This window comes from Molothrus ater, chromosome 6 (genome assembly GCF_012460135.2).
Source record: "Molothrus ater isolate BHLD 08-10-18 breed brown headed cowbird chromosome 6, BPBGC_Mater_1.1, whole genome shotgun sequence".
NCBI lineage: Eukaryota > Metazoa > Chordata > Aves > Passeriformes > Icteridae > Molothrus > Molothrus ater.
This window is the reverse complement of record NC_050483.2, coordinates 41,129,616-41,141,085: the sequence shown is the minus strand read 5'-3', so window position 1 is coordinate 41,141,085 and position 11,470 is coordinate 41,129,616. Positions and strand designations below refer to the sequence as shown.

At 45.8% G+C, this 11,470-nt stretch overlaps 1 protein-coding gene across 5 annotated transcripts in view; it reads right to left on the bottom strand.

The window, feature by feature from the left end:
- Positions 1-290: 290 nt before the first annotated feature.
- ADCK1 (aarF domain containing kinase 1) overlaps positions 291-11,470 on the bottom strand; it is a 74,135-nt gene continuing 62,955 nt past the window's right edge. For 4 of the 5 annotated variants that reach the window (XM_036384450.2, XM_036384449.2, XM_036384447.2 and 1 more), the window contains 4 exons: positions 6,901-7,050; positions 6,473-6,670; positions 2,635-2,828; positions 291-1,299 (listed from right to left, as the gene is read on the bottom strand). In XM_036384450.2, the coding sequence (XP_036240343.1) occupies positions 1,128-1,299; positions 2,635-2,828; positions 6,473-6,670; positions 6,901-7,050 (714 nt within the window). In that variant the 3' untranslated portion in view covers positions 291-1,127. The other variant, XM_054515271.1, reaches the window with a different exon arrangement.

Sequence of the window (11,470 nt, the reverse complement as noted above, 5' to 3'; positions counted from 1 at the left end):
ACAGGCAGGGAGCAGACAGGCTCAGCATGGATCTGGGAAGAAAGGTGTGAGGTGTCCTCCCAGCAGAAAGATGCCCGCTCCTGCATTCCACCCACATGAGATGCAATGCCAGAGGACTCAGATGTGGCACAAACCTCTTGGACAGAGAAAAGACCAAGTGGACATTTTGCTTACAAGGAGTTGCCGGCACTGCCTGGCATCACTCCCTTGTGGAGAAATGGAAACGGGACTTAGGTTAGAGGCCCAAACATAACTCTAGTGCACAGTCAAGCATCCCTCCCACAAAGGTCTTCAATACAACACATTTATTTTGTTGTGTGGAAGTATTGTACAGTACACATACATTACCAGCAGTTTAGAGCACTGAGCTGTCATTCCTACTGCCTTCCTGGAATTTCAGAAGAGGGGCAAGATCACTGTCCCCTTCTCCCATTTTACCTGAAACAGGTAAGGAGAAGAAGAAGAAACAGGCCAGGAGAAGTCCAAAAACAGAGACACTTGCTGACAGGACTGGAGATGAACCTTAGAAACTTGGACTCCCGGTCCACCACTCTCACCATTTGAGTCCTCTTTCCCTGGAGAAGAGAAAACCCTAGTGACAGCTTTCCACAAGGTCTCAGTCCTCTGAGAAACCTTCTGCACACCTAAACAGAAATCAGACTAAGGAGATTGCACAAACTAATATAAACCCTATTGCATTTTAAAGGGACTCACCACCTCTGAGGGTCTGAGAAATGTTTTGGGGCATTCTAGGTAGGGCTGGGATTCTCTTAAATTCTTTAAGGTTGTTTAAGAAAGAGTCGAAGAGGCATTTGCTTCCAGCACAATCCCACTAGAATCTGAGTGGAACTTAACTTGCACAAATGAAGAAAGAAGGTATCCTTACCTGTCTTTCCTGGCACAAGGTATCATGCACCTACTTTTCCTAAACCACAAAATAATAGGGCTCTGGTACCAACTCAACCTCTCTGTGCCACAGAGGAAGCTAATGCTGTAAAAGAAAAGGACAGTGCAGTGTGTAATGTGGAGTAATACCCAAAAATAGACAGAAATAGTCAGAAAGACAAATGTGCCATGGAGAGCAGAAGGGAGGGAGGGAGCACCCAGGCCTCTCCCACCAGTTCATGTCAGTATGTGAAATGTTGCATCCGTCTCAGGAGAGCAATGACCCAGTTCCCCAGCTGGGACCCCTTCAGCCACAGAAAGAGTTCATATAAGTTGATCTGCCACAGGCTTAGGGCTTCTGTGAGTGAGATCTGGGCCCTCCTGTAAAGCGAGTGACTCTTGCTCCTCTGGTACCTAGAATGAGAGAAACAGCTGCATTAGATCCAGCAGGAAAAAGCCCAGGAGGAAGGAGGCCTGTCCTACATCTTCTACACAACTGACCCTCCCCAGGGGTGGCAACATCCTCCATCTGGAGAATCCCCAGGAAGCAGGGATTTTCTCTAAGCAGTGCTTCTGAGGGGATGGGGACCACCTTTCTTAGAATGAATCTAGCAGAAGAGACAGCCTGCTCCCTTGAGAACTCAGTTCTCTTCCCACTGTGTGTAGTGATCCTGGGGCATGGCATTCCTCTACTTCTATGCCAGCTTCACCTCAGCTTATAGAGACAGGTGCACACTCCTATTGCTTTTCTAGGTAGCACACTTTTAAGAGTCCAGCAATCCTGACACACAGACTCCAGGAAAAGTATTTCTTCACCTTTCTTTAGCAGGGGCTAATTGGGATTCATAGGTCCCTCATCAGCCCAAGAAATAACTGTTATTTCATCTACAAGGAGGAAGAATCTGAGGCAGAAGTGCATTGATTCATAAGACTCACAGAAGGAAATCACTTGCACAACTCCTGTTCCTGGCTTTTAAACATCAGCCTGATCTTCAGTCAGCCCAATCCCCTCAATAAGGCTGTAGTGAACTTTCAGATCTATGCTACTCCCAAATACTGCCTAGTGGCAATGCCTATAATGGGCAAGAAGCCCCTTCCTCTCCTCTGGGGGGAAAAATCCTAAACCCTTAACCTAAGGCCTCCAACTCTAACTCTGTCTCCAGCCCCAGGGTGACAGGTTTGTCCTCTGGAGAGGGTGATGGGTGAGAACAGCACAGACAGAGGCTGAGATGTGTAACTGAGCAGGGGTAGGACCACAATGAGAGGAAGAGATCCACAGCTAACAATAATAGGTCAAGAGGTTGAGTCAGAGCCTTGTCAGGCCCCCTGAGTGGGGCCCTAATAAGCCTTAATGGACCTGACTAGCCTGGAACCACCCCCAACCCTCTGCCCATAGGCCCAGGAACTTCAGTTAATCTCAGACCTGCACCTTCAGTTCCTGCCTGAGCTACACTGGAAGAGTAATGGTCCTCAGCTCATGCCCTGCTGTGAAGCCCCATGGCCTGCACCTCAACTCACATATTGACCTCTTTGCTTGACCTCAACCCTAGCTGGTCACCATGGACCTGCTTGACAACCAACAGACATAATCTACAGATTGACTTTCTGGTTTGTTCTTAGAGCTGCCCCATCACCAGGATTCTGCCTTATCATGTGAACTTTTGATTGGATCCAACCACTATCTCAGGGTCTGTCCTGCAGCTCCTGCTGCTCCTTGTCTGGCCTCTGATGCCTGGCTAAGAGACTCACGTGGAAACAGCTCTGATGCAGCAGCGAGACATGTTGAGGAAGGAGCTGGCACTGGCCCGTGTGTGCAGGGCTGACTCAATCCCCCTTAACAAGTCGTTGGTCTTCAGCAGAAGCAGCATCTGGCGGGGAACGTTGTTGAGGAGCTGGGTGATCTGGGGCAAGTAAGCAGCAGCGTTGGACCGGATCTCCATGTCCTGTGGCCAGCCAGGTCATGTCAGGGAGAAAGGAGAGAGAAGGTGAGAGTACATGGCAAATTCAGGTACAGATGCAGCTGAGATTGGCCAGGAAGAGAACAGTGTTTTAACAGACCATGACAGTAGGCCAGAAGCTACAGAGCTCTGTCCTGCTTTCCTGCAGACACTGGGCACAGCACTCATAGCACAGATCACTCTTGCCATATCCCATCTGCCCCTCAGTGAGGTAAGGACCCTATCCCCTCACTGGCAGGATTAATAGCCTCTCAGGAGAACAGCCACTCACTGCTGTCTTGGTTCTTAGTCCTAGGCAGCCTGCAGCAACCAGATCTCAATACTGCCCTTGGAGACTTCTCACCTCACCAGCCCCAAAACTGGCAGAGTTGAGGTAGCAGAATTGCTCAGGAAGGTGGAGGCATGCTGCAAAGACAACCGAGCTGCTTGCTCTTCACTGCCCCACGCAACTCATGGCTCTATGCTATATTGATGAAGCCGTTTCCAAGGTCTAGTTTAGTCCTCTGTCCTCAACACAATTCAGCAGAGGTGAGAAAAAAATTATGCAGTTAAGCATCATGTTAACCCAAGAGATAAAAATCATCAAATTGTCATCTGTCAGATCTAGATTTATATCCTGTATGACAGCAGCCAGTAGCAGATAATTAAGGAAAGAGTGTAAGTTCAAGGCAATCCTTCATTTTCTCTGGTTCTCCAACATTGCCTACTGAAAGAACCCAGTGCTAACTTAGGGACTACAGCCTGAGCCATTTAAGATGAGATCCTCTCCAAATACAAGCCACCAGAGCATGCAAGACAGTCAGCCACGCCTCTTCATGTTTTTAGATCTGAGAGTTCCCTCACCATCCCAGTAAATGTAGCACAGTGTAGCTGGGAGCTGATCCTATATACACACCTTGTCCCCACCTCTTCCTACAGAGGCCATGACATGAATCATGACATGACATCCAAAGACAAATCTCTGGGACATCTGAAATCTACAAAATCCAGGAGGACACATGCAGGGGGACAGTAAATAACTTCATACAGGAAGGAGGCTCTTTTGTGGGAAATGACAGCTCTAAAGCCTTCTCTCCTCTGGAATGAGGGATGACCTATATTGCATGACATGGGATCTCACACTCTTTGTGAACTTCAAACTTATTATAAAGTAACAGACCTGCACAAACTGGGTGTGCAGGTCATCATGGTCAGTGATGTACATAGCTCACACACCACCATGGTTGCTGCTGACAAACCAATCTTTGTGTCCTCCTGCCTCCATCACTAACCAGATACACAAGGTTTCAGCAAGAAGATGCTTAGCTCTCCTAAATGTTGTTTTGTTCCATTATTTGTTGGCAGAAAATTCCTCCCTGATTATCTCTTATGCCTTTCCCCAGCCTGCATCATTACAGAGCTTACATTATTTTCCAGACATAGGTTTTCTTTTCTATTTCTTTTCCTTTTATTTTTAGCTCTAGCTGCTTGTCCACATCACAAAACAACCACATGATCAGTCATCACAACTGTCACTTTCTGTCAAGGGCAAAGCTTGTGTGCAGAGGAAGAAATAAGCTAAGCCACAGGACCTGAGAAAAGCCCCTTGGCTGCAGCTGCTGAGGCTGCTGCAGGATGCAGCAAAAGACATCATTAAATCAGATGAGATGAGGCTAGCAGCCACCCTGAGCAATCAGCTGCCTGGCCCTGGCTTAAGGCAGGACCAACCATACCTACGGCAATCCTCTTACATTTGCCCAGCCTGCACCTAAATTCTCCAGTAACACGAATCAAAACCTCCCCAGACCATCTACACTGGCATTTCACTGCTTTGCCACTAGATCTGGCTTTTCTCATGTTTAGCTGAATTTAAACCCATGACTGCTTGTCCTGCTTGCAGCACTCTTTAAGTGCTGCAAGAAAATCACTTAAGAAAATCACTTCTACAACTCTTCCTGACCTGCCTTTTCCAGATTTTTTTCTGACCTAACTTCTCAGACCTACCTCATGGATTGCATCTGCTTGTCCACTAGTCCTTGTAGATTCCTACTGGACTTGCCCCAGTTTCATCAAACCTTTCTTGAGATGCAGTGTCCCAGACTGAGTACAGCACTACAGATAAGATTTTGTTTCAGGAAGGTTGTTTCCTTGTCTCACAGGCTATTGCCATGTTGATACATCCTCAGGCACACTCTCAGGAGCTCTGCACTGATGGTACCTGCCTACAGAGCACTCAGCTCTTGCTGCTGATAAAATCTTTCAAATTCACCTCGAAAGTAAGGGCAAGCAGCAGCTCATTTCCTAATGCCACAGCAAATCTGCTCAGCTCCCCATTATCTGCTGCAGGATTATCTAGTTTCAGCATTAATTGCGTCATGTAGGCAAAGACAACAGAGCTGGTTCCATACACGCAATTAAACTCAATGACAAAGTTCATTAGCACACACAGGGTACCATGTAGCTGCAGCTACACCTCTGGTGTAACCTTCACAAGCAAGTTGGGAATAAACATTGCTCTCTAACTCAGATTCAACAATGGCCTTGTAGTATTGGAGTCAATGCTGTGCCAATTTGCTTTGGCACCTCTGAATTTTCTTCTGGAGCTACCAGCTCCAGAACTCACCAGATCGAGCACAGATCTGTTAGACAGTCATTATATTATTTCTGATGTGCAGAAAATTAACTCAGGTAATTGGGAGGGAGGGGTCCATTACCCAAGATATCTGACCAACTCATTGCTATGGATAATGGCAAGCCAGTACAGCAAATTCTGCCACATCCATCAAAATGAAGGAACTTTTGGAAGAGACTTTCATAGGACAGTACTATAACACTACTTAAATGAATTTCATCCACTCTACTACAGATGTGTGCAGATAAAAGCAAACCATAGGATGCAACACACTTCTACTTACAGACACTCGTCCATTGGCTGAATCACATCACTTCATGATCTTCTGTAGAAAGAGCACATTGGCAGGGCTGCTACTATTCTTAAGGTGGGGTATTGTGTGTATCAGGTGTGCAAGGAGGCATGAGAAGGATCCCAGCATGTGTGGATACAAAAGGGTGGAACATGTAAGTGGCAATTTCCCAGATTTGTAGTGATTGAGTTGACAGGATCTGCAGTTAAGCAACCTTGACTCCAAGTTAATAAGGTTTTTGATTGGGAGGTAATTTCCAGAGTTTTTTAGAAGTTTATATCAGTGGTGATAGTCATTTACATGAATAGTGACAATGCATTATCCTTCTCATGTCTTCCCACTAAACCTTTATGTCTCCTGTACCTTATCCTAGCCTCCTTGATAGTTTCCTGCACAGCTGCATTCAACATTTTTTTAAAGAAAAGGACAATCCACTATTTTCCCAGCCAGAAATAGTGAATACTTAGGTATTAAAATATTATACAAAATTTAAGCAGCCCATGACAAGTGAATCTGGGAAATTAAATTCAGCCACTATAAAACACATTGCATATTCCAGAAGGAGTTCTGGTTTTTTTCTAGATCAGCTATCACTGCAGAAATTGCTACAGAGCTGCCAGGGATTGCCCAGCACCGCTGTACTATCAGTGGTGCAAGTGATTTCAACATAGAAAGGTACTAAGGAGAAGCAAGGGCACACTTTAGGGAAGGACACACAAGACCTACCTCGCTGGCAGAGACTGGTGACTGGTCAATGCCCCTGTTGACAGATTCCCAAGATCTAGCAGTCAGCATGCAGGCAAAGAGAGGATACAAATCCCCTGCCCCAAGCCGCCGGCTGTACTTCTGCACCCTCTTCATATCAGCCTTGATGAGGGCCTGCCAAAGGCGGCAGTAGTCCATGCGGAATGACTCACTCAGCACCTGGGAATACAGACATGGTTCCCAGAAGCCCACAGAGGACAGGAAACAGGGGGGAAAGTCTTCCATCCCTTACCTCTGCTCTATTCTCCACTTCAGAGTCATAAAACACCATTAGAGTATTATGGAAGTATCAGGAAAAATTTATTCATATGTGCTTAGAGGGGCAAGGCTGCAGCCTGATGCCCAAAGGCAGCTTCACAAGGCCCTGGAAGCCCCTCATACCCACATACCTGGTAGAGCCCATGATCCAGGAGGATAATGTGAGCTTTGCCAGAGGCTGGGCACTTCTTCACTAGCACATTGCCTGGGTGTGGGTCACAGTGCACAAAGCCATTCACGAAGATCATTTCGCTGTAGAGCTTCCCCAAGTTGCGAGAGACCTGTGAGGAGACAAGAGATGGTCACACGCTGCCACCCACAGTAGGGTGCCTGCAGGGAGGGGAGGCAGCCTCTGTGTGACAACCCAGGAAGCCAGGGTCTGTACATGCTCATATCCCCACAAGCTCCTGCAACTCCTCACACTGATGGAGGCACAGGGTGGCTGCGGGCATCAAAAGGTAGCAGGGTGGTCCAGGGCATTCAGGGAAGGATCCATGCAGGAAGAACCATGAAGGTGTTTGTGGGATCACAGGTTATTTAAAGCCACTTGTCTAGCATAAAAAAAAGAGATAGTACCTGTGGGTAGGAATGGGGTTTCTGGTAATGAAAAATGCGGTTTCTGGAGGAAAGTGGGACAGCAGATAGTGGCAGACATTCATTCACAGGGAAGGCAGGGATATTGCTGCTGGCTGGGTGAGACTGCTTGGAGGAAGACTCAGGTGTTTCCATTCAAGGATGGCAGCAGGACACGGTGAAGAAAGTGTGAGGGTAGACTCAGCTAGTCAGTCTGCCCACCAGAAGGAACATGGGATCCCTCTCCCCTCCCTCCATTCTCTCCATCACACTGTCCCCCACTTCCCCTCTTCCTTTCCTCAGACCCATGCTAATCTGATTTGCAATGTCTGTGAAGACGAAGAAGCAGAGAAAAGCTGTTTAAAACATCCTATCACTGCTGTGTCCCTCCTTATACTGCTCCTTATCACCAAGAGATGTTATTAAAGTTAAAAACCTCCTAGGAGAAAGCAAACATCCCCAGGGCATGAGATCAGTCCCCTGCCATGCACTAACACAGCAGCCTTGCCCTGCCATCCTACCACCAGCCCTCCCTACCATCCCAAGAGGCACAGTGCTCCACAGCAGAGTGCTGAACAAGCAACTAAAAGACAGTTGTTATAAATTATTCCAAGCATATCTCCAGACACACTGTAAGCAGCAAACTGGCAACTGTCCCCATAAGCAGAGGTGGTAGAAGAGGTAACAGGGACAGTAATGACAGCTCATCCTGCAGAAAACCAGACAGACAACAAAGGGCTTTCTTTACTCTGAAACATGGCCACCTCTGAGAGGAGCATTCACTATGAATAGTGGCCGAGTAACTACAAATGAGAAAAAAGAACAAGAACTCTTCCTGCAGCACATTAACAGAGACAGTGGTAGTATCAGGTGAAACCATCCTCTGTCACTCAGGTGGGACCTGGAACCACTGCTGAACCACGTGAATGCTGGCCCGCCCCACGATGAATCACCCACACTGACGAACAGCACAGCCCTGTGATCTCCTGTACTTCCCCAATGCCATGCAGGTGTTATTTTAAGTACTGCCTGAGGGGAGTGATGTTTCCCTTCTGAATCACCAGCAGAGATCACCAGAGCCATGAAGTGATCCCTTACAAGTCTCCTTGATCGGCAAGCTCTATAATTAGATAGGACCAATGTACCAGGTGCTGTGATCTCATATAAGAGCTGAGTAGTCCTTGCTGACAGTCCAAGGACATGCCAAATAGTCTGCTTTAAGCCCATCACATAACTCATTCACAAAGCCTCCCAGGGACCCATACACCAAAAGGAATGGACTCAGACATTATGACCAATCACAGCATCAACCCTGACACTGGTGCACACACCGGGCTAACCACACTCGACCCTCACTGTCTCAGCTGTTTGTCTTCCAAGGCCATGGAAAACCACAGAATTTTAGAAGATGAGGACTTGGGGACAATCTGGGGCCCAACACGATGCCTCATACCCACTGAACACAAGTCCAGACAAGGACTGGCAGTTCTGCAAACCTATTGATTGGTCATAGCTGAAGGGGTTGTGCAATCTCTATCCTTAGAAGTTTTACAGACCTGACTAGCTAACACCCTGAGTAAGCTGGTCTGACCTTATAACTGACCCTGCCTTAGAAGACTTGATAGAAACCTTCCGGAGGCTCCCTTCCAAACCCAAATATCCTAGGATCCTACAAAAACTCCTCTCACCAGGTTATCCATGCCACCCTCATTAACAGCATCTTATGATATGGCTGCAAGTTCCATATGCAGAGATGGTCCCCCCCCCCGAGTCACCATCAGCAGAAAAGCGACTAAATAGATCTATGGTCATAGTCTCTTGCAGCCCATAGTGCATCACAAAAGCAGCTTGAGATCCATCTTCCCATCCTCCCAAGAAACAGAAGGGTCATATCTCTGCTCAGACTCACAGGCTGGATCATGGGAAGAAGACAATGTTCAGTGCAAGATCCCCATCCTCTTGCTCTTCCCTGCTGTTCTTATCGTTACCCATTCCCCAACATACAACCTTGACTATCTCCAGTATCTTCAACTAAACTTTGACTTCTTTAAGACATATGAATGTATTCTGCACTATTTCATTAGCATACAGAAGATATGTTACAGGGATTTATGATGCAATCATATTTCTGCAAACAGTCTTCACTTTCAGAAAAAAATTACCATGGAGCTGTGGTGCACACTAAAGTATTTTCACATAATTTTGTCTGTTGCCATACCTCTAAAATAGGATACAAAATAAATTAAGACAGAAAGCAACAATACTGTCAAATTCTAAACAAAATAGAAAGCTTTACACTCTAGGTCTTAAACTGTAGTATGTGAATAGCAACATATCATCATAATTCAGACAAAGGGACTTCACATTTCTTGAGAAAGAGTTTAGGAAAAAACCATGAAACTTTTATATACATTAATTCTTCAGTACTGTGCCTTGTCACTTCAGGCCCTTATTCCACCCTTATTGAGAAGGCCACTGGATAAATAATAACTACAGAATTCACTTTGGAAGAACACAGGTGAAATGAGAAAACAGACTTATGAAAACCTCTGCTCAGGAGAAGGGAGGAATTCAGCACACATTTAGGCTATGTAAGACCTCAGGGTGAAGGTGCATCACAAATTAGAAAAAAGGTTGCAATGATTTACAGAAGCAAAGACCACAGTTAAAACACAGGCTTTTTGTTATGACACAGAGAGGTCATCAGTCCTTTCCCTGTTTGTCATCCAACAAAAAAAAAGGTCTTTATCATTACCAGTGTCCCACCAGTGTCCCCCAGCATTGTTCTGCTGCACACTGTAAAAAAAATAATAATCAGTCTTGGAATTCTGCATTCACTTCCAGACACCTCATTAACTCAAGAGACACAGACTACACAGAGGGAGTTCAGAAAAAGCAAATAAATGAGCAGGATGCAGGAGGCATTTACTTGGGATAAAGATTAAAAGAGCTGAGATTCCAAAGTTGGCTAAGGAATGGCAGAGGAGGAACAGTCTACCAGTCAGGAGGTTTGAATAGCAAGGAAGCAGAAGCACCTGTAGCTCTGTATGTGCTATAAGAAATACCACCAAAAAAAGCGGGTGTCATCATGAATGGCATAATTTAGGCACAACACATAAGAACAAAAGCTATGCTGATCAGCAAGCAGAGCTTAGCTTGATATATCAGGATGACATCAGGCTCTGGGTCTCACCAGAGGCATGTCTCTGCTATTGCCAGAAGGAGTGTTATTGCCTAAAAGAAGCTAAATTTTCCTGTCTGCGCTGCAGCAGAACATGATGACTACGGTCACCAAGTGAGGCTGTGGCCTTTACCAGTCAGCGTAAATACCAACCTGCCATTGCCAAATTATGTGACATGACCATGACATTGTGTCAGGCAAACCAAACATTTTCAGCCCAATGTTTTCATTTTGAAAAAAAACCAGAGCTGAGGAATAAAAAGATTGCTGACAACAATCAAGCAATGGAGTGACAGATACATTTATAAGAGCTGGACTTCAGAGCAACCTAAACACATTACCCAAGTGCTTTTTACCTACTCAATCTGACTTTCCACTTGACATTGCTCCTTTTTATTCCTTTCTACCACTTCAGTCCTCAAGGTCAACAAGTGCTATTGCTACTCTGGTCCTCCTCTACAATGTCAGACCTCCCAGCTTGGTGTCATCAACAATCTCCTTGATACAGTTCTGTTTGTGCTGAAGTCATCACCAATCTGTTTAATGAGATCTGTCTGAAGAGCAAATCTCATTGCTTCTATGAGTTTCTTACCTGCTTTGCAATTTCCCTACTAATCCCCACTTTTTCTTGGTAATGGAGTCATATCCAGTGTACCAAATATTTTAACAAGTACACCTACTGCATTTCTGTCACCTAACTAAGAGGATCCCAAGCTGTAGTGCAGGTACCAGCAGTGATATATGCAGCCACAATAGGTTGCTGCTATCAGTTTTGAAAGCCTAGACAACCTGTCACGCTTGCCCCTCTATGCAACTCTCCCCTCAACAAATCAGCACACCCACTGACAGAGCAACGTGACAGTAACAAAACTCTAGAAAGTCCATCACAAGTGAGCGTCTTTAAAACACCAATATACAATAATTACCAAGAAACCTCTCAGAAAAGA